Below are 23,668 nucleotides of genomic sequence, written 5' to 3'. Positions count from 1 at the left end.
GCAAAATTTTGATCTTAATCATATTGTTGCTTTAGTTGTATTTTCAATTTTCAGAGTCTAATTTCCATCAAGGAGGAGCTTGATGTCAGGGGACCTAATGAGCTCTAACTGATTAGATTAGTCTATTGTTTCCACTGCTGGTTGTAGGCAAGTGGTGTGTTCCTGGTGAGAGTGTCTCTCTACCTTTTTAACTGATTTAGAGCTACTGAAGGTTATTTGGTAATTAATTACTATATAAATCTTAGGATTACTTAATAAGCTTTGTAATGGTCTTATGTTTATATTTTTAGCAAATAAATTAATTTCTCTATTCTGTACATCCATTTTTTTTAGACCTCCTTAGCTACGTGTTTTGCTCAAGAGACTTTTGGGAAACAGTACAAGCAGACTGTAGGACTGGATTTCTTTTTGAGAAGGATTACCTTACCAGGTGAGAGACTGTAAAACCTATGAGATTGCTTAAGTCTCACTCACAGGACAACCTTTCTAGGTATGAAACTCAAAACCTTACCTGTGTGAGGTTACATTGTCTCATAGGAATATGTACAGCAAATTCACTAGCATTAGCAGTAGTATGAGAATATATTGTCCATGGGGTAAGAAAAAGTTTATACATTCTCCTCCATTGCTGTTACTGGCAACTATGCAGTTTTCTTTTCTGAGTATAAACAATAGTTGCTCATAAAATTCCAAAAGGGCTTTTCAAAAATTAAATGCTATACATTTCTTGACAGCTATTGTATTAATTAAATGTGAAAAAATTGGGAAGGATTTAAAAATAATTATTTTGATTAGTTTCTGCTTTAGTTTTTTTTTTGTTTGGAACTTGGAACAGAAGTATAATGTAGCTATGGAACTTCTGTGCTCTAATATGTGAATGCTGTTTTATGCAAGGCAGCATGAAATTGCTGGCATTTAATAGACCACTAAAATTTAGGGTCCCTAGGCACTCATAAAAATACAGTTTGAGCATTCACGATGTTTCAGTTCACCATGCAAAGAAACTATTTAGATGCCAGTTGCAGCACATTTTGTGGGAAATACAGGGAAATAATAACACAAAAAGAGTAGTTTATGTTTTAGGTTAGTTTCTGAACAATTAAAGCTTTAAAATGTATCCATTCAATTTCAGTGATTAAATGACATGTTTCAAATATTTTATTAAAAATAGTTATCTTGATTCATTTTATAAACCATAACCCTTCTTTCTGTAAATTAAGTGGTTGCCCTTGTAATATCAGATTCCTATACTGGAATGTGAATGAGTTTCAGGACTATTGGAATTAGTTTCTCTCTCAAATGCCCCATCTATTGTTAACTTCCTATGGAAATGATAGAGTTTTGGGTTATTGGAGATATTCTTTCTATCTCATTACTATTATCCCTGATATATTTTGTGATGGTTTATGTTTGGATCTCAATTTAAAATGGGTTAAGTGATACTACATGAGAAAAAAAATTATTTTTCACTATTATTATTCAGATGGTTAATGAGAAGCATATGTATAGTTTGTTCTTTGTTTTATTTATATATACTTTTTATGTATTCAAGATTGAAATACCATTTTAGCTGCACATTCGGAACAGTTGCTAGTAGAATATACACATAGGTTATGCTGCATGCATACTGAAAATGGGTTTGTGCAAGTCTGTCTTAGTGATGCTGGTTATTGGATACAGAGAGCCTCATTATAATACTTTGTTATCAGCTATTTTGTTGGGATGGTTATATAGTCAAAGCACCAACTTTTCTCATTAATTTTGTTCAAATTTTTATTTTTTTTAGTTGAAATGCTGAAATAAAGGAACAAAAACTTACCCAAATATTAATATTATAAACATTAATTAATGGACATTTTATTTATATGATATTTGTGATGATTTCTGAACTGCTGCACAAGTTACCAGCTCAAAAATTGACTACTTTGTAAAATATTGTTGATAGTTTTAAAATACAAATTTTTAATATGTTTGGTCTTAGAAAAACTTTAGGTTAAAAATGGCATTAGGGAATGTATGCTTTTAGGAATATATGTTTTACTTTTCCTAATGAAGTTTGATGAGCAGATTTTTAGAAAAATAATCACAATTTTTAGGAGATAGTTTTAGCAACTTAATGAACTCAAACTTATAAATATTTCAGTTTGAAAAAAATGTCATGTATTTTGATTTAATATTTAAAATTATAAAATATTCTATAATAAAATATATTCTTTGCATGCTCTAAACCCAATTTCAATGCATTGTGATGTCTAAGGTTTGATTAGTGTTTTCTCATTTGCTAACTAAAATATTACTGAAAGTATCTCTTGAATTTATGGTAATGTAGCATAGCGTGTGAATCTAATATTTGTTATAAGTTTAGTCACATTGTTAGGGCTGTAAACTCTATGTGTGTTTATTCACATTTTCTTCGTGTAAGCTTTCAAGATCATTACTTTGCAGATACTCATCCATTTTAGTGTATTTCACAATCTGGTATGCTGTATAGTCTGGATGCAACCACTGTGCAGATTTTACTGCTTAAAATAGTGTATCTGTTAGTCAGAGATTCTGCTGATAGAGCTTCTTAAGAGCCTTAGTCAAAATACCTTCAGGAAGCTGTGGTACAGTCCAGTAAACAGCGTTCTACTGTGAAAAGGATTTCTGAGTCTTTGGCACAAGAAGTGGGCAGTCTTGTGTTTTGAGTTCCATCGTGACTATGCAGCACTCTAAGTAAGGTTAACCAAGGCACTAAGTGTACTTATACAAGGTCACTGTTGAATCCCTGTGGTGTCTTTGACTCATACCAAATGCAGCTTACTCTATTTTATCTTTTAATATAAATGCCACTTTATTTAAACTTTTTCTGGTTTCATGTAATTTCCTATAGAGGACAGGAATTTTATAGTAGTTTGCATTTGATATTAGAATGCTGACAATTTGTTAATGTTCTTTATTTGTTAGAAATCTGGTTTAGATGGATTTTTGATTTTAGAAAATATTACATTGCTTAACCGAACATAATTCTATATGTTCTATATGTTATAATTATGTCATATTAAAAATAATTACTATCATATGGTGTTCCTACAAAAACTTAAATGAAAATAAGTTTGAAACACAGCTTTACATTATTTTTGATCCTAAAATAGAAAATATCTATTTTATTTTCAGTTTTGTGTATTAGTAAGTCTAAAGTTGAAATGTAGATGTTAAATATTTTTCTAAGTATATGAAATAACTATGCAATATTACTCAGTAATTTTTTTGCTAGTTCTTTGCAAGCAAAGTTATGTGTTACTAATAATTCTATTGGAATTCAGTTATATCTTAAAAAAATAAAATGCAAACTAATAACAAGAAGTATGTATTTAGAAAGATAAAGATTTGCAAATTACCTTCAATACATGAATGTAAATCAAGGTGGCAAACAATTACATATTTGAACTAGGTCCTTAAATGACTGTCACCAGAATTTGGGAGCATACATTGAAGAGTGTTCCTGAAGCTATAGCAGAAATATTCATAATGTGTAATTCAGAGAGGCTCTGGATATCAGAATGAAAAGTAGGAGGGAGGGGAAAAAACTTCATATCTGATTGTGAGGTTAAGCAGTAGGGATTATTGGGCCTTGAGGGACTGGGATTAAAGACCTCTTAGTAATTACTAATGCGCAGCCTGAAATCTTGCTTTGAGCATTATTTTGGGGAACGCTGTCTTTTGCTGTAAACCGAGGACTGCTGTTTTGCAAGTAAAATGAATAGACTCTTGCCTGTTGGATGCAGGCTTTCGAACCTCATTCATACATTTCTAGTGACGGCTAGCATATTCCCACCTGGTTAATTTGAGATGGCTTCTGAAAAGACTGGTTTAGCTTCAGGTTTCATGAAAATTAGAATTCTAAGAAATTAGATTTATATGGTCTGTTGGCCGATTCTTAATCTGTGATATTTGTATTTCAAATTCACAGAGCTTTAAGAACACTTTTGTCATTACTCATAGCATTGGAGCTGTGTGTGTGGCAATGATCACGGCGATAAACTTCAGTAGCTCTCAGTGCTAATGGATGTTCCTCCTGGACATCTCTGCACTGTGGCAGATGGAACAGATCTACATCCAAATAATGGAAATCTTGTAATACAAGTCCACACAAACCAAACTGAAGTGTAAAACTTTGTGATTAATTCACTATCGTGCTTTCTTTCCAGCAGTGTAGTCAAATGATGGAACAGACATTCTCTGATTTTAGTGTTTTACATTGGTTTAAAAATTAAAGTTTAAAATCTGTTTTATTTTTCAGGAGAGATCATTTCTTCAGTTCTAAATTTTAATTTCAAAATTTTATGATTTGTGAATCATTCGGAAGGTACCAGTTCTGACTTTGGAGGAAACAATATAATTTCATGAGGAAAAAATTTTAAGCTATATATGATACATAGTTTTTGACTTGCATAGTTTAATAATTAGTTGTGTTGTTAAGAAAGAGGAGTTTGCTTAATAAATTTGTGTTCATGTCAATTTTTTGCAAAATGCAAAAATTGATTTCAAAGACTGCCTTTTAGTCCTTTTGGATACCTTTATGATGCTTGTAATGGGGAAGAACATTGGATATTTATGAAGACTTTGAAGTGCACATAATCATTTGTTTCAGTCATCATGTTTTGTACGAAATATAATTAGTTTGTAAATGCTGTTTTGGGCGTGCATAGAGCTCTAACATATATATTTAAGAGATTAAATAATATAAAAATAATTATTAATTGTGTTTATATGTAGTAGCTGGCATTCAAATTAAAACTTCATTTGAGGTAAAATTATGGGTGAATTTTGTAGTCTGTTACTTGTTGCCTTTCAGAACACATAACACAATTGAGTGACAGCACAATTCATGTGTGATTGGGTAGGTTATAAAACTTCCATCTTTATTTTAAAAGTATTTTTCTTTCTCCATGTATATGTGCTTTATATTGTTCTAGTATCTGAAAATATTTAATTTTGTTAAGGCATAAGTTTTTAAACTAACGCATACAGTATTTCATTTTTCTTTTTTGAAGTGGGTCTCACAATGTAGCCCTGGCTGTCCTAGAACACTTTGAAGATCAGGCTGGCCTCCAACTAACAGAGAGTCTCCTGTGAGTGCTAGGACTAGAGAAGTACATCACCATGCCTGCCACTGAATTTTATTTTATACTAAGTGAAATTATAAAGATGTTTCCATAGAAATAAGAGGTAGAGTTTCTCTACCACCATTTGTTTGACAACATTGCTTAGAGTTTTAAACATCTGACATGTGAACTTGTAGAATAAAATGCAAGTTGACATTAGATTTTATCATTATTACTCAGTGTTCTGTGATACTGTGCTTAGTTGTTAGATTGTTAGTCTTTCATATTCCTATTTTATATTATTTTTATATTCTAGGAAATTTGAATGTTACTCTTCAAGTTTGGGATATAGGAGGGCAGACAATAGGTGGCAAGATGTTGGATAAATACATCTATGGAGCACAGGTATGACGTGAGTTCTATGATTATCCTAATATTTTAAATACTTTCTTTACAGAAGCATGCAGGTACAAATTATACACACAGATTTTTAATTTTTCTTTGTACTTTATTTTTATTTCATGTGTTTGACTTTCTGTTTTGGCTTGCATGTAAGTCTGTGCATCTCATGCATGTGGTACCTAAGGAGGCCAGAAGAGGGCATCAGATTCTCTGGGACTAGAATTATAGATGGTTGTGAGCTGCTATATGGGGGTTGGAATTGAACCTGTGTACCTTGGAAAAGCAGCCAGTGCCATCTCTTTTGAGAGTTGGCTGCTATTATTATTATTATTATTATTTTGGTTTTTTTGAGACAATATACCACTGTGTACTTCTGCCTGGTCCAGACTGGCCTGGAACTCAGAGGTCAGCCTGCTTCTACCTTTCAAGTACTATCATTAAAGGCACATGCCTGATCTGCTAATCTGATTTTTGTATGATATGTAGAGATTGATTTTATTTGTACTAATTCTTTAGTTATATTTTTTCTAGACTACATTTGGAATGATTTGGTGGGAATTGGAAATCTCTTTAAAACTTTCATAAAACTTACTTTACTAAATTTTGCTGTCATTAGTTGAAAAAATGCAGTGATTTGATTATGTGACTACTATCAATAAACTGAATAAAAAATATTGAAGGGGGTATTTCATTTTAAGGTGCAAGTAACAAAAGATATACCTGTCTATCTTTTTGACCTATGTATTGGCTTGCTAAATATTTATAATTCAGACTAATATATGTAACTTTACTCTGGTAAACTTTATTTACCAGACAAATAGATAGGATTATATGTATGGAGTAATGTAATAGTTCAATATAATAATGGCGTGTTTTTAGAGGAAAATCTATGTAGAAATGTTATTTGAATAGTTGCCCTTTTTTGGAAATTTAAGTTTGTAACAGAATGATTTATGTTTGTGTCTTTTCTTTCTCATAATATGGTCCAGGCAGTCTTCAAATTCATGGCAGTCCCCTTCTGCCTCAGCCTCCCAAGAGCTGAAATTATAGATGTGAACCACTATGTCTGGTTATAGTTTATGTTTTAGTATAAAATTATACAAATAGCAAATATACATGCTAGCAGCACACTTTAGAAATTATTTCATTTTAAAGATATACCATAAAGAGTAGTTGCTATTTTAATGCTTTGGTGGGTTGCTTTTTCTTTTTTTGACAGACTTTAGGAATGCTGTAATGCTTTTTATGTCATTGTCTGCTGAAGTAGCATGTTTGTAGACAGGTAAAGAAGTGCATGGAACTTACTGAGCACTGACCTAGGACTTGTGTATGTACTTTTTATTTTTGCTTTTGATTCTGGTTTTAATGTACATCTTCTCCATCATCATGAGACATGAAGGTAATCTCTAAATGTTCATGGTTATTTATTGGAGTTTGATGTTTTAAGTATAGAAAGCATAATTTGGAGTTGGATGGTGGTGGTGCATGCCTTTAATACTAACACTTGGAAGGCAGAAGCAGGTGGATCTTAGAGTTTGAGGTCAGCCTGATCTATAGAATGAGTTTTCAGTACAGCCAAGGCTTCACATAGAAACCCTGTCCCTAAAAAGCCCCAAATAAACAAAAAGCAAACAACAAAAAGAAAGCTTAATTTGGTTAAGTGAAACTACATTTTTTGTTAAAAAAATGAATCTGTAGGATAACGACAGTACTCCACTGTACACAATTTGACTCTTATCAGTTGCCATGGAAAGTGGAATCTACTTTTCTACAAAATATTGAGAAGTGTAAAGATAGACAGGGAACTGTATCATTTGTGATGGTTCTGGAGACAGGTATTTTCACTTACACTTGTCTCTTAAAACTTTCTCTAAAATTTGTTCTTTCTGCATTATCTTGTTTCGTTTGTAAAGTCATTCTGCTCATGTGTCACATTTATACTTGTGATTATATGCCCTGATAGTTTATATACATGTACTTTTTAAAGCTGTAGCTTAGATTTTTTTTTTTGGTCCCTTTTTGCAATTGTTTCTAAAATTTTTTTCCTCTGTGGTGCTGGAGCATCAATCTTACAGCCTTATACATATCAGGCAAACATTGTTCCACTGAAGTGTATCACTAGTCCCTTTTCTCTATTATTAAATTCCCCCTCCCCCAATCAAGTCCCCCTCCCTCATCAACCTGAAGAGCAGTCCGGGTTCCCTGCCTTGTGGGAAATCCAAGGACCTCCCACCTCCTTCCAGGTCTAGTAAGGTGAGCATCCAAACTGCCTAGGCTCCCACAAAGCCAGTACGAGCAGTAGGATCAAAAACCCATTGCCATTGTTCTTGAGTTCTCAGCAGTCCTCATTGTCCGCTATGTTCAGCAAGTCCGGTTTTATCCCATGCTTTTTCAGACCCAGGCCAGCTGGCCTTGGTGAGTTCCCGATAGAACATCCCCATTCTCTCAGTGTGTGGGTACACCCCTCGCGGACCTGAGTTCCTTGCTCATGCTCTCTCTCCTTCTGCTCCTCATTTGGACCTTGAGATTTCTGTCTGGTGCTCCAATGTGGGTCTCTGTCTCTGTCTCCTTTCATCGCCAGATGAAGGTTAATATTCAGGAGGATGCCTATATGTTTTTCTTTGGGTTCTCCTTCTTATTTAGCTTCTCTAGGATCACGAATTATAGGCTCAATGTCCTTTATTTATGGCTAGAAACCAAATATGAGTGAGTACATCCCATGTTCCTCTTTTTGGGTCTGGCTTACCTCACTCAGGATAGTGTTTTCTATTTCCGTCCATTTGTATGCAAAATTCAAGAAGTCCTTGTTTTTTACTGCTGAGTAGTACTCTAATATGTATATATTTCATACTTTCTTCATCCATTCTTCCATTGAAGGGCATCTAGGTTGTTTCCAGGTTCTGGCTATTACAAACAATGGTGCTATGAACATAGTTGAGCATATACTTTTGTTATATGATAGGGCCTGTCTTGGGTATATTCCCAAGAGTGGTATTGCTGGGTCCAGGGGTAGGTTGATCCCGAATTTCCTGAGAAACCCGCTACACTGCTTTCCAAAGTGGTTGCACAAGTTTGCATTTCCACCTAAGGGTGTATAATATGTCTTTCAGGATTTTGTTTGTTTGCTTTTGGTTTCTTTTTTTTTTTTTCTTAGACAGGGTTTTTCTGTGTAGTTCTGATTGTCTTGGAACTCACTCTGTACACCATGCTAGTCTTGAACTCAGTGATTAAAGGCATATGTAACTAGGCCTGTTGCCTAAAATTCTTATTTTTACTGTTTTGAGAATTCTTTGGTTTGGTGAAACGAACTTCATTTCCTAGAAGAAAGTGAGTGTTAGGTGTCTTCTTAGAATGTACCATGCATAGCTCTACCTTGGTGGTACATGTTAACCAGTTTTTCTTTTGCTGATGCTTTATCCACATTTTATTTATTTATTTATTTATTTATTTATTTATTATGTATACAATATTCTGTCTGTGTGTATGTCTGCAGGCCAGAAGAGGGCACCAGACATCATTACAGATGGTTGTGAGCCACCATGTGGTTGCTGGGAATTGAACTCAGAACCTTTGGAAGAGCAGGCAAGCTCTTAACTACTGAGCCATCTCTCCAGCCCCCTTATTCACAGTTTTGTTACCAAGCATGTACCCTGCTATGCTAAATAACAGGGTAATACAGTGTTTCTGAGAAATTTGTCCTAAGAAACTTGGAATTCTGAGAAGATGAAATAAATTATCATAAGTTAATAATAATGTAATAACTTTTTCATGCTCTCCAGAAATTATAAACCTAAATAATATGTAGAATACATAAAAATGCATTTATCAGTTAGGCTGTTTGGTTAAAATATATGTAAATAATATCCCTCAGCCAAGGATGGCAGCATCTGGGGAGTGTTACTCTTTACCAGACGTAAACTTTTTACACATACTGTCATGACAGTCTGTTTTTAGGATACCAACCTAATATGCTGCTTTGCATTCTGGTTGAGGCTTTCTAACTTTTTCATTGTTTATAGATTTATCTTACACACTTCTCATTTATCTTCCATAAATCTGGGTCATTAAGCTGTAGAGTATTACTTCTTGTGTGCATGTAATTTTTTTTAAACATTAGTATCTAGGAAGAAATTTATTTGAAAGGTAGAAGTTTACTAGGCTTTAGATAAAATTGATTATTTTACCTTCCTCACTTTTTCTCTTAGTAACATTAAACTTTAGAAAAAGTCCATTGGATAGTGTACATTGAAACCAAGTGAACTGACCTCCAGAAAGAATTAAGATATTTTGATAAGAGCTAGTTTCAAGAACTAAAATAAGTCCCAGTTAAATGCCTGGATTTTAAATTAACTTTAAAATGTCTAGAAGTCTTCAGTAAAAAGTTATAGGCTATTTTTCCTAGCGGTTAGGAGCAAATACACAGTACATAGTGTTTAGTGCCCTGTAACCTGTGGCTAACAGAGGCTAAGAACAACCTCAGAGAAGGACTGGATGTTTCATTTTCGTAGCTCTTTCCATCCTGGAATCTAAGTGGTTTGCAAACAGTGCTCCACTGAGCATAAACTCAATGAAGTGTAGTCATTTGTGAGGTAGAACACAACTACTCTTGTGCATCAATGCCCTACATAGCTGAGCCTGCTTGTTAACCATCAGCTAAATGATTTGGTGCCAGCATGACTACTAGGGACAGATTATATCTAAAAGCTTGACTCTTGAAACCTTCTGGTACCATTTACTATGATTTTTTTATTGGTTATTTGCCAAATATAGCTTTATTTATAGCCTTCATTTACTGGCATTTCTTTAATTTTTTTATTTGCAATTTTAAAAATTAAATTTAGACTGGACGGTGGTGGTACACACCTTTAATTCCAGCACTCGGGAGGCAGAGGCGGGTGAATCTCTGTGAGTTCGAGGCCAGCCTGGTCTGCAGAGTGAGTTCCAGGACAGGCAGAGTGAAACCCTGTCTTGAAAGCTGTCCCCCCCCCAAGTTAAATTATATTATTTCTGTCTTCCCTCTCCTCCCTCCATTCATTTCTATTTCTTCTTTCCTTAGCTCTTAAATTTATGGTCTCTTTTTAAATTGTTATTATTATGTATCTATAAATACATAAATATATAAATGCAATGTCCTGAGTCCATTTGTAGTATTATTTTTATAGGTTGTAAGTATACTATATTATAGCTATTGCATTGTATTTATGTTTTAATTAATTTCCCTGTGTAATTGAAAAATGAGGTAAGTTATTTCTCTTGCATGTTAGGAAGAAAAAAAATCCTCTGGATTTTAAGGTGTCATTTGCCAATTATAATAAAAATAGAGAAAAATTTATTAAGGATATGAAGTATTGCCACCAATGTTTGTTACTTCTAAACAGCAGTCAGTTATTACCTTGAGAATTCTGTGCATTCAGTGTTTACCCATGCTTATTAAATACATGCAAACAAACAACTGCATAAAGTAACCTTATAATCTATGTAGAAAAAGTCTTGAGCAAGGAGAAGTGGTCATACCTTTTTGAAATTAGAAGGGAATGTCTAGTACTGTGAAGACACTGGAACATTGAAAGAAGCATTTCTTGAAGTTGAAATCTTATTTACAAAGGTTATTTGAAAGATTTGGGAAGGAGAGGAGCTACTGGAGGCTGAATTAGGGTGCGAAACAGAAGGGTGGCCTGGGCATAAAGACAGGAGAAAGATGATGGCAAGTGGGTGGTAAAATGTGTCTGGGACAGGAGAAATGCTGATGGCTTTAGATGGCCACAATGCTCAAAGAAAATTGGATTCCATAGTTGACAGGATCATTCTGGGACTCCAGTTGAAGTTAAAATGAAACTTCTCAGAAAGTTGTATTTATGACTAGGAAGATTCTGGTACTTTTTGGAGGGAATAAGAAGAACCCTAGATTGACTATTTATCAAAGAGACTCAATTTTTAGGGTCTTCCTGAGGAACTGACTACCCAAGAGGCTTTTTGGGTCTAAGGCTGGTGGTAGCGACCCTGGGAGTCAAAAAATTTGGTAATGAATGTTAAACTTTTGGTCCATTTCACCTATGATACCAAATTTGTAGCCATAAGGTTGATCATATATTCTTTTGATATATATGATGTCAGCTTGATGACTTTTTAAAAAAACTTTTTTTAAAAGATTTATTTATTTATTTATTATATATACAACATTCTGCCTCCATGTATGCCCGCACGCCAGAGGAGGGCGCCAGATCTCATTACAGATGTTGTGAGCCACCATGTGGTTGCTGGGAATTGAACTCAGGACCTCTGGAAGAGCACTTAACCACTGAGCCGTCTCTCCAGCCCCTTGATGACTATTTTTTATATTCATTCTGCTACTGTCATTTGTGTCTTTCCCCTGTAATTGCTTTATTGAAGAATCTTTTATTTTGTACTATTTCTCTCTTTTCAACTTCATTGATTTGTGCTCTACTTTTTATTTCTACTGCCTTTCATTTGCTTTAGTTTGAGATTGCCTTTATTTTGGTTTCCTAGAGAAGAGATTTTTTGGCATATGGTTCTAAAGGGTTAAAAATCCATCACTGTGATGCTGCATGACAGTGGGTGACAGGCACAGTTGCAGGGACAGGAAGCTGAGAGATTGAGCACTTCTCCAACTGCAAACACAAGCATTGTCACCAGAGTGGTGGTGATTTCTTGGCAGAGCCCTCAAAGAGCAAACTTTTGACTGTTGTGTGTTGATGTTCTTTCATAAAAGAATGGGATGGGAGAAGGATTATTGGATCCTCAACTGAGATTCCACACCTGTTTGCCATTTGTACACAGTTCTGTCCTAATTGCACATGGCCTCTTGGTCTTGGAAGGTATTAGAGTATGGAGTATGTAGAAGGTTAACTAAAGAGACACTCCATCTATGTGGTATGGGAAAGTCATCATCTTGGCTAAAGGGAGATCTTCTGGTAATACGGCTGTTTTCAGGCTTCGAATGTTCCTATAATACCTCATCCACACTTTCTAAATAAGCCATAAAACCTCATTGATTCCTTAAATTGGATTTCAGTGGAATACACTATATTTTGTCATTGGTGCCCCTGTGGATGGGTAGAACTTTGTTTATATCACCCAGGGAAAGAGTTCCTAAAGTAAATGCCTTTTAATTTTCTATTGAATGATAAAGTGAGGTGAATAACAAGAATTCAGGTAAGTGGGCCTTTGGTATGAAGTTTTATGTTGCTTTAGCTCTGAATGCATTGTTCCCTTTCACTGACAGCTGTAGATGCCAGAGATATCAAGTCCTCTAGTGTCTTTGTTTATTTCATCCCAACCTTTTTAGATATTTTGAAGAACTCTTCTCATTTGAAATATTTGCTTATAGTTGCTCTTATCCCAAAGCTCTGTTAATGCCAATCTTTTAGTGGGCCTCAGATCAATGAGAGAATGGCTAGAGGAGTTGGAAGTTAAAAACTTTCCTCCACCCACAGGGTCTAATGCTTTGTAGGGTATTGCATTGGTTACTTTCTCCATGTCAGAACTGGGAGTGGACCTTTCCTTCCTCTGCAAGTTTCTGTGGGTAAATCCCATGAAAGTGGTGGCGGGGAGGGGGAGAGTGATCTGAAGAGTGGGTTGCTGAGAGTCCTTCATGCTACAGCCAGGCAACAGTCTTTGCAGGTTGTTTGCATTACTGTGTCCTACATTATCATTTCCAGCAACTTCTGATCCAGGGAAGTGGTTCTGTCTGTACTTTTTTAATTTACTATGCTTTCCAGGATTCAGGGCAGTGATTTGTCCTTTAATCTCAGTTCTCTGATGCACTCCTGAAAAAATCTGATCTTTCTTTTGTAAGGTCAGAGATGATGATCAAAATTCTTTTATGTGTTAGAAGCCCATACTCTTCAAGTTTCTTTTGTTTTGTTTTTATATCAGATTTTCATATTTTTCAGAATAACACTAAAGGTCACACCATTAATAATTATGGTAAGAATAAAGACAAAATAATAAATGTAAAAATAATTAAATGTCAAAAGTTTTTCACATTTTATTGTGTTGAGAATATTTGGGTTGAAGGATAGCTAAGTTAGTGAATGAAGTATAGCTAAGTTAGTGAATGAAGCTTTTTATGAGTCTAAAATGATTCAAAATAATAACTGAAAAAATACATTAGTCTAGAGTAGGGATTGGTGACTTTCCTATAGAGTTAGATGTAAATATTTCATAGAGGCCTCCCAGGTTTAAATCCTAGGTTTAAGGGCATGCTCCACTGTGCTAGCCATCAGTACATGGTGGCATGCATGTTCTGCTTACATGTGTTTTGTCTTACACAGTTGTTGTTCCCTCTTGGGCAAATATTTTCATGTATTAGTCAAAAGGTTCCAGTATTTCAGGGATTAGTTATCACCATGTCTAGACTTTATTTAATTAATGTACAATACCACAAAATTACTATGAGAATGTGATTCACAGTGAGCAATAAAAATCATGTACAGTTATATAAACTACTAATTTTCAGTGATCTATTTGGTGTTTATTTTTATTCTCTTGATCATATAGGTCTATTAAACGTTTTAAAGGTGGGACAGAAAAATAATTGTTCAGATTAAGTAGATGATGTTTCCAGGCCTGAAATCCAAGGGTAGGACTCTTTCAGTAAACAATAAATGCCATCACCCACTACAGAGGGAGGTAGAGTCAGTAAGGATTGGCTGTCTCTAAAGCTCAGTTTTGGAGCTATATTCTTCAAGAAATTGAGATTGCACTTCTTATTTCAGATAACTATTTTAGTTAATGACCAGAAATAATCTTGGAAGAAAGAAATAGATGTTGTTACCAAAATAAATCAGAAAAGCAGTTTTGTGTAAAATTATGTAACATTTATATTTTTGTTTTATATAGTTCTTATTTAGCCCAGGTTGGTCTTGTATTTAGTATGTAACTAAAGCTGGCTTTGAACTCTTGATTCTTTTTACTCTGCCTCCCAAGTAGTGGTATTACAAGTGGATGCCACTTTGCCTAGCAAACTTAGGTATTCTATTTAAAAATTTTTTGAGACTGGGTCTTGCTCTGTAGTTCACTGTATAGTGAAAGCTATACTCAAACTCAAAACAATCCATCTGCCTTAGTTTTTTTAGTTCTGGGATTGTAGCTGTGAGCCACTGTATCTGATTTTAAAATCATAGACTATTGAAATTGAGAAGGATCTTAGAGACCATCAGAAATCTAATTGTGTGATTCAATATGTTATATGTATGGGCATTTTGCCTATATGTTTTATCTGTATACCACATGTAGTACTCTGAGAAGCCAGAAGAGGGTGTTGGGTCCTCTGAAACAGGCATTACAGACCAATGACAGCTGCCATGTGGGTGCTGGGAAATGAACCCAGGTTTTCTGGAAGAAGAGTCAGTGATCTTAGTCCTTGAATCATCTCTCTAGTCTCTAGAAATTTACTTTTAAGACAATAAATAGGTGGCTTAAAGTTGTTTATTAAAAGCTCAGCACCAGAAGATCATAAGAACAGCCAGTTTGTTCTAGCTTTAGAAACTCAACTATTAATTTTTGACAGTTTTTGTGAGCAAATTGTTGAATACACTCATGATTAATTTTTTATATAATCTAAAAATGTTAAGAGTTATTATGTGGTCAAAATGAATTATCTACTAATTGCTCTAATTTCTGTTGTCTGGGATCCCAAGGTTGTTCACATTTATAGTTTATGGGTAGGGTGGAAATGCTAGTTCAGTAATGTCACATTGACAGCAGCTGCAGTGGAACTCCAAGCTAATTACTTACTTATTACTTGCTGTGACTCCCGTGTTGTATACTTACCTGTTTATATATGTAGTTTTCCTGGAAGACTGTATTACTTGAAGCTCAGCATTCATATCCTTAGCAGTCAGTAAAGTGCATGGTATAGAGTCTGCAGACAAATGCATTTAGTCACTTAGTCCTTGACTGATGTCCCGGTTCCATCTGTTATCTGCCTGGATCCTCTTGGTTATTATAACCTTTCTATCAATAAAGTGAGGATAATAATACCAATCACTGTAGGTTGTAGGGATTGGTATAAAGATCTATATCTGTGTTTGATACATAGCAGATTCAAAAATAGTTATTTTAACATAAGAAGTAGGTATGAATGCCTTGAGTGACTTATCCTGTAAGCAGAGCTTCATATTAAGTGTTTTACTACAAACTAGATGAAAATCAAGTATGTGGTTTTGTTATTTTTATGTATGAATATATTGAAATATAATGGGATAAGTTATAAAGGAATATAATATATAAGAAGCAGGAAGTAACCCCTCTCTTATATTTAGCTTTTCTTGGACTCTTATTACAGTATCATGTCCAGCTTTACATTGCTCATTTTAAAGAGGATGTCAAAAAACTCTATGTAGTGTGTCCTGGGAAGAATCAACAGGCATGATTAAAGGGACAGAAAATAGGCCCTTTGAGGCAGCTTTAAGGAACTGAGTTTATTTACTCTGGAAAGCAGACTGGTAAGAAGTTACTTAACTGTCTTCAAGTATACGAGGGCTTGTTAAAAGGAGGACACTCTCCAGTTGTTCTCTAAATGCACAGAGGACCAAAAGAGGAAATCCACATTTTATTTAAAGAAAATTGTGTTAAACGCTAAAATTGCCCATCAAGGGACATCATGTATCATGGAATCTTATTTTTGAAGACATTTAAATTTGGAGAAGCAGCAGATGGTTACTTATTGAAAAGTTTAAATGTTTGCCTTGTGAAAGTGAGAGGTGGGGTTTTAGTCTTTGCAGGTTTTTTTTTTTTTGAGGTGATAGAATTTTCTTAACTTGAATCTACTAAGAGTTCTTCAGGTATCTTATATTGGGAAATTACTTAAAATTTTTGTAAAACTATACCTTAGTTTCAGTGTTTATTGTGAATGGGATCATTTGACATTGTTTCTAGTAATAATACATTTAAGTTGAAATTGGCTTTTATATAAAAAACACAACTATACTTTACAGTATACCTGATATATTTGAAACATTAAGAAGTATTGTTATTATTTCAAGAGTATATTATAAATATTCTGTATTTCTTTTCTGACAGGGAATCCTCTTGGTCTATGATATTACAAATTATCAAAGTTTTGAGAATTTAGAAGATTGGTATTCTGTGGTGAAGACTGTGAGTGAAGAATCGGAAACTCAGCCCCTGGTTGCTTTGGTGGGCAATAAAAGTAAGGTGGTACTACTTATTTATGTGTAGTGAAGTTTATATGCTTCTGTAGACTGTTTTTGTCTTTCCACCATTTGACAATTTGAGACTTGAGTTCCCAATGTGGTGGTTAGTGGGGGTTATAACTTTTACTTACTCACTGGGTCATGATAGTGGAGCCCTCATAAATGGGATTAGCACCCTTATAAGAAAAAGAGACATAAGAGAGAGAATTTTTTTTTTCTCTGTGAAATGAAGACACAGAAAAAAGGTGACCATCAAATCAGGAAGAGGACTCTCACTATTATCTGCTGGTACTGTCACGTTGAACTTAGCAGTTCCTGGAGTTATAAGAAATAATGTTGATTGTTCATTGGTCTTTGGTATTTGTTATGGTGGTCTAAGCAGAGACTTAACAGAGGTGCTTGACTATTTGTTGATCATTTTTTTCCTAGAAAAATATTCAATGTCTGGGAACAGCTTTTTTGGAGTTTAAGTAGAAAATTATTATGAATATGAGTAACCATCTAACAACTTTTTTTTTCTTAAGTGACATTTAATCTCTGAAATTCATAGTATACCATATGGTTCATATTGCAGTTTAAGAAGTAACTTTCAAACATGTGAATTGAACCACCATCTCAGGCATTACAGTGTAATTTTAAGACATCCTTTACTATTCAATAACTATTTTGAGGCTTGCTCTGACTAATTTATCTGCTGCTTTTGTAAAGGCAAGTTCAAGACTGATAGTGTATATTTTGGCTTCATGTGGTTTTTAGGAAGCTATGTGGACTGTTAAGAACAGCAACACAAATTTTGTGACACTACAGTACAGCTCTGTCCCAGTGGCTTTGAGACATTTCATTAAACGATCTTCTATCCTAAAGAAGGAATAGTGCTTTCTGAAGTTTAATTATTCCTCATTCCCATCTTTTATAAACTTTTCCTGAATTTTTAGTGTTTATTTCTAAAATGCAGATTATTTTTGGAAGAGTATTGTATTAGGGAAAGGTTATTTTTGGAAGAATATTGCATTAGGGAAAGATACAGTCCTTGGTAAAAAAAAAAGTATGGGTAAGTAATTTTTTGAGATCAGTTTCTTGAACTATGATATATATCAAACAGAAATCATAAAACTGAACCTGGGACTCTACTACTATTTGGTTTATTGACCTGTAGTAATTTTGAAATGAAGACAATAAGAGGTTTTAGATACATGAGATATTATGGTATAATCTGATATTCTCCAGTTTACTTGAGGTCAGAGAAATAGAAAATGAACTCAAATTATACCATGGAGGATTTAGTTAGGAACTGTTTCCTGAGTAAAAGGGTTGTTAAGTCAGTGCCTATCTATACTGCCAAGAGAATTATTTTCTCTAAATGTCTGAAAAATGCAATACATTTTTTCTCTGTAATTATTTAGGAAATAGTATTTCCTAAAGGGTGAACTAGATTTCTGAATTGTGTAGTTTTACACACTGTGATGAGCATTTAATTTAATCCCTAGTTTAAAACCATTACAAACAGGTGTGAAGCCATTTCTTTGCAGAGTTTAAAATAGTACTGTCAGCTGTCTAGAAAAAAGTATAGCATGTCACAAAATGGCATGGCCTTTGGTAGAAATTGTAGTGTTTTGTTTTTAGCTTTAACTAAGAATTACACATCTGTTTTATAAGTAATTCTTTTGGAGTGAATCATTATTTCTATTTCATTGAAATCCCCCTTCCAAATAATAGGTTTTGGTCACTTTGGCTTCTATTTCTGTGTGCAGCTTTTCATTTTAGATGATAATTTCTTGGTCAGTTGTCATGTTACCAAAGCATTAACTTATACTCTGCTTATACTTTTGTTGGAGGTTTCCCATCACCGTATGGGAAGCTGTAGATGAGAGAGGGGAATGGGGATTTGTTTTCATTTATTCCAGGGTATGATCTAACCATCATCTGAGATAATGACATAGTAGTATATAATTATATTCATTATGCTATATGTTTAGGTTATCCTGCGACATCTACCATCATTGGTTAATGTCAACAACAGAATATTAGACTAGGTAAAATACTAGTCTATGCTTGTGTTGTTATGCCCAGGCATTAAAAATAAAAAATAAAACCATATATAAGTTATTTAAATTTTTACAGAAAATTAATAGATTGCTGTATTTGATATTTACTATTATTAAAAATTCACAATTTTTACCTTTAACTTAACAATTACCCCATTTTTAAATGTATTTATAATATGTCCCTTCAGAACAATATATAGCAGAGTATATTATAGTCACAAAGATTTTTATGTAAAACAAAGTTTATAAGTGAGCATTTCTTGGCTGTTACTTACTGTTTTTATCTGTCACTGACCCAATTTCATGTGATTATATAATGAAAGATTATTCTACAGTTAAACCTATTAAGTCTTTAACTCTCTATCTACTGAATATTTTTTAATTTGTGTTCCAAAGTTGATGTTACATTAGTTAATGTAATCGTGTGTTTGTATTTTCTTTTTGTGAATACAGTTTTATTAAAAAGTAGTAAAATTCACAAAAGACCACACTTTGTCAAAGCAAGAGAAACATGATAGATTAAGAGCAGAAACTAGATCATTACGTTCTTGTTTAAACATGGTTACCTTTGCATGAAATGTTTTTATCTTCTTTATTTACATTTATTTGTTCCTTTTATTGAAAATAGATTCTTTTAAACATAACTTTTAATTGAATCTTTGGGAAGTTCACATTATACACCCCCAAGCCACTCATTTCCTAGTCTTTAAATATCCACCCTCTACCCTTGTAAACCCCCCCAAGAAAATAAAAAATTAAGAAAAATTAGAAAAGTAAAGAAAAAACAAACTCAAAAACAACATCAAAACCCAAAAACCCTTCTATCTGACCTCTCTGGGCAACAAGCTGCTCCTTTCTCAACCACAGCATTCTGTTCATGTCCCAGTCCACTCTGCCGTCTTTATTGCTTTTCCATCATATATTTGCTATCACAGAGATATGTCATGCAGTATACCCTTCTGCTTAAACAGCTTTACTTGTGAATGTGTATTGCAATGAGTCATTAGTCAATTTCAAGACCTCTGGCCTTTGCTACACGATCAATACTAGACCTGCATTGAGACTCTCTATTAACTGTGCCCTGAGTTGTGGAGATCCTGTGGCAATGGGTCCAAAGGATTGACCCCTTCACATGATTCAGCAGCAACTCATAGATGGGGAAGATATTGGGGTGGGCCAACTAAAAATCTTGTCTGGGTCTAGATAGTAGCTGAGTTGGCCAGCCCTCCAGGTCTCCCGTGTTCACACCATTGGGGCCTGCTCTGCTGTCCCTATACCATCAGGGCCAACTTTTCCATGCCACCCAGGCAAGGGATAAGGCCAGCTCAGTGCAGCCTTTGGACATCAACATGGCCTCAGGCTGTAGTACAGACCGAGGACATCCTTATAGCCTTTGATGGTAACAGACTATGAACACTGACATAGATCCTGGCTGCAAATATGACCACAGACCCAGATAAGGCCCTTAACGGCAACATAGACTCTCACATCATCACGGCCTCAGGTGGTAGCTCAGGCCTCTCACATTAGGTTGTTTTTCACCTCCATTACATCTCCAGTTCTTCATAGTGCCCAAACAACTCCACTTCTCTTTCTTTCCCATTTCTCTGTCACATACTTGTTTGCTTCCTATTCAATGAGGGCTAGACATGGCCTGATGTCTCAACTCTTAGATTTTTTTTTTATACATTTTGATTATGGTTTCCCCTCTTCTAACCCTTCCCATGTCTTCCACTCTTCTCCCATTTCTATCCAAACCCTTTCTGTCTCTTCTTAGAAAACAAACAGGCATAATTATAAAATAAGACATATGCGTTCACACACCTAAGAATGCCATAAAAACACAAAATTGGAAGCCATAATATAAACACAAAGAACCTATAAGGTTAAAAAAAACAAAAACAAACAAAACAAAACAAACAACAACAACAACAACAAAAAAAACGAAGCACTGACTCAACGTTATGAAACAAGGAACTTCCACGGATGCTTGACTTCATTTTGTGTTGACACAGGCCATGCTGTGCATGGAGCCTGCCCTTAAGAGTAGTTTATTTCCCTAGTGAGATCCCCTTGAAGAAAAGTAATTTTTCATTTGCAAGAGGTTGTCAATTGGAGCTAGCTTTTTGATTAGGGGTGGGAGCATGTGTTCACTTAATCTCAGTTCTAGGTCCCCATTTGGTGCAGACCCTTGCTAGTCCTGTGAGTGCTGCCTCAGTCTCCGAGTTCGTATGTGCACATTACTCATTGGTATTCTGAGTTTAGAAGGTCTTGTTTTCTTGGTACCTTTCATTCCCTCTGGCTCTTACATTCTTTCTGCTTCCTCTTCTGCAGACTTCCCTTAGCCCTGAGGGCAGAGATTTGATGGAGACTTCTCATTTAGGGCACAGTGTTGCAAGGTCTTTCACTCTGAACGTTGTCCAGCTGTGAATCTCTCTATTTTTTCTCAGCTGCTGAAGGAGGAAGCTTCTCTGATGATGGCTGAGCAAAACATTGATCTATGAGTACAGTATATTAGACTACAGAAGTCATTTTATTGTCATGTACTTTCAGTAGAACAGTAGTGTTTGATTTTACCTAGGTTCCTAGGCTATGTATGCAGTCTCTGGTTCTTGGTTATTCAAGCAGTGTTGGGTATGGTTTCCATCTTGTTGAGTGGACCTTAAGTCAAATCAGATATTGATTGATAACTCTCACAGGTAGGCACTAACTCAACTTCTCCTTGTTCCATGAATTTTGTATAGGTATTGTCTGAAGCAATGGGGAATTACTTTTAGTTTGTGGAGAGCAACCAATATCCCTAGGTTGTTTGGAGTTCCCACAGGACGCCTTTGGCTAACAATTTGTTTAGGTGTAACTCATTCCCAGTATTGGAAGCTTCATTTGGTGATGAGAGATGTCCAGTTGGGGCTGTTTCTGCTGTGTTTTGGTTGATTTCATTTATATGAAATCCATGCTGGAATTAAAGGTATGCACCACCACTGCCCGGCAAGCTTGGGCTTTTTATTCTGTGGAATGGACTTTGGCTGCTTGCATCTGGAAGGCCTGAGTCCAGCCTTTATGGCCTTTAGAGTGTTTTATAGGCAGAGCCTGATGGTTGGAGGCCCTCCAGAGTGGGCCCTAGCTATTAGAATATTCTGAGGGGTAGGGCCTAGCCACTCATGCCTCTCTAGGGGCTTACAACATCCACATACAAGTGAATACATGCCATATTTGCCTTTGTGGGTCTGGGTTGCCTTACTCAGAATGATTTTTTTTCTGTCTCCATCCTATGAATTTCCTAGTTTCATTTTTTAATGGCTGAGTAATACTAGATTGTGTAAATGTACCACATTTTCTTTATTCATTCATCTATTGATGGACATCTAGGTTGTTTCCAACTTTTGACTATTATGAATAATCGATCAGCAATGAACATGATGCAGCAAGTTTCTCTACAGTAAGATGAAGCATCTTTTGAGCATATGCCCAAGAGTAGTGTTGCTGCATCTTGAGATAAACTCACTGTTTGCTCTGTTCCTCACAACTTTTAGATAAAGAATTTGTTGAAAAGAAATATAGTCTGCAGAAATATTACTGGCAGTAGTTAAGTCTTAGCTAAAGTTAATAGGGGAGCATATGTGTGAATTCGTAACATTGTGAACTTTTCCTTAGACTATATGTTTACTTGCTTTTTATTAAAAATAAGAAACTCTTAGAGACTTAGGCTGAAGATAGAGGGTAATTTTATGTTGTTTAGTTATGGGTTTATTTTTATGTTACTACTTATCTACTGAATTATATCTCTAAATTAATTTCTTATACTTACCTGTGTACCTAAGTAAAGGAAATAACTAAAGAAGGAGGGACTTGTTTTTTTTGGAAATGGTCAGAATGATTGATATATAGGACCTTGTGAACATCAATATGTAGTACTAAAGTATGCATAATAATTAAAATAATTTGTTTTACCCTATATTCTATTTTAAAGCTCTGTCAGACATTAGCTAATGATATTTTTTTGTACAATATAAGATCGTACCTGAAGTAAAAAGTGGAGTTTTAAGATTGCAGGGCTTTAAATATGGTACTTTATTTATAAATACAATTTCTACATTTAACAGAAATGCGTGTCTTTACACCTTTAAGGCTTAATTCTTTACATCTGGAATTAGTGTAGTAGTTTCTGTTTAATAAGTCAGTTTAAAGATTAGATGAATTATTATATGAAAAGTAATGAATGCTTTATGCATATGAAACAAATTTTAATTTTAGTGTTAATCATAATAGCTTTTTAAAAGCATGAAGTGTATATAGTGTCTATCTGGATGATCAAATTATAGTCTTATTAGTTTGGAAATAGATGTCCTATGAAACTGAGAGGGAGGAAATGGTTTTTAGGAAGTCCTTTGTCACCAGCTTATTAATTTTCTCTCTCCTTTTAATGATAGGTTTGTTTGTTTGTTTTACTGTGTGGTGGAGGAGGGCCTTTATTCAACAAACTTTAAGATGCTATCTATGGCATATTAAGCTGACTATTGTTAATTTTCTCAAAGATTGAGCCAGAGGTACTTCTCAAGAAGTGGTTAGTGATTCTGTTAAGATCTTTGGCTATGTTACATCTGGGAACAATTACATGCATAAAAGGCAGGGAGCTGAATCCACCTGGCTTAATCCCTATTTTTCCGCCTTTGAAAGTCTTGCTTTTCCAGCTTTGGGGAACTCTTACTTGAAGAGGCCATGTTGTAGAGCTTAGGAGTATTTGATTTATTATGTTCACTTATGGGCACCTTGGTAGGTCTGGCCATTCCTGTCATATAGACAGCTTCCTGACTGGTGTTTCAGCTCTTTGCTTTGTTCAGTTAGTTTCTGAAGGAAAAATCATAGGCTGTTTCTATTTAAAACCTTTGCCCTTTTCACTGTTTTCAGAGTGAAATCTTTTTTTTTTTTTCTGGTTATCTAGGTCTAGGCAAAC

General features: G+C 34.7%; 1 protein-coding gene across 3 annotated transcripts in view; it reads left to right on the top strand.

Moving 5' to 3' along the window:
- Rab28 (RAB28, member RAS oncogene family) overlaps positions 1-23,668 on the top strand; it is an 89,686-nt gene that overhangs the window by 4,054 nt on the left and 61,964 nt on the right. For all 3 annotated transcript variants that reach the window (XM_041636529.1, XM_041636530.1, XM_041636531.1), the window contains exons 2-4: positions 334-430; positions 5,404-5,492; positions 16,536-16,665. In XM_041636529.1, coding sequence (XP_041492463.1) covers positions 334-430; positions 5,404-5,492; positions 16,536-16,665 — 316 coding nt within the window. The remainder of the gene's footprint in view (positions 1-333; positions 431-5,403; positions 5,493-16,535; positions 16,666-23,668) is intronic.

This window comes from Microtus oregoni, unplaced genomic scaffold, assembly GCF_018167655.1.
Source record: "Microtus oregoni isolate MIOR12 unplaced genomic scaffold, Mior012 000049F_ref0000343, whole genome shotgun sequence".
NCBI lineage: Eukaryota > Metazoa > Chordata > Mammalia > Rodentia > Cricetidae > Microtus > Microtus oregoni.
Note: the sequence above shows the minus strand (reverse complement) of the source record. Positions and strands in the feature narration are given on the sequence as shown.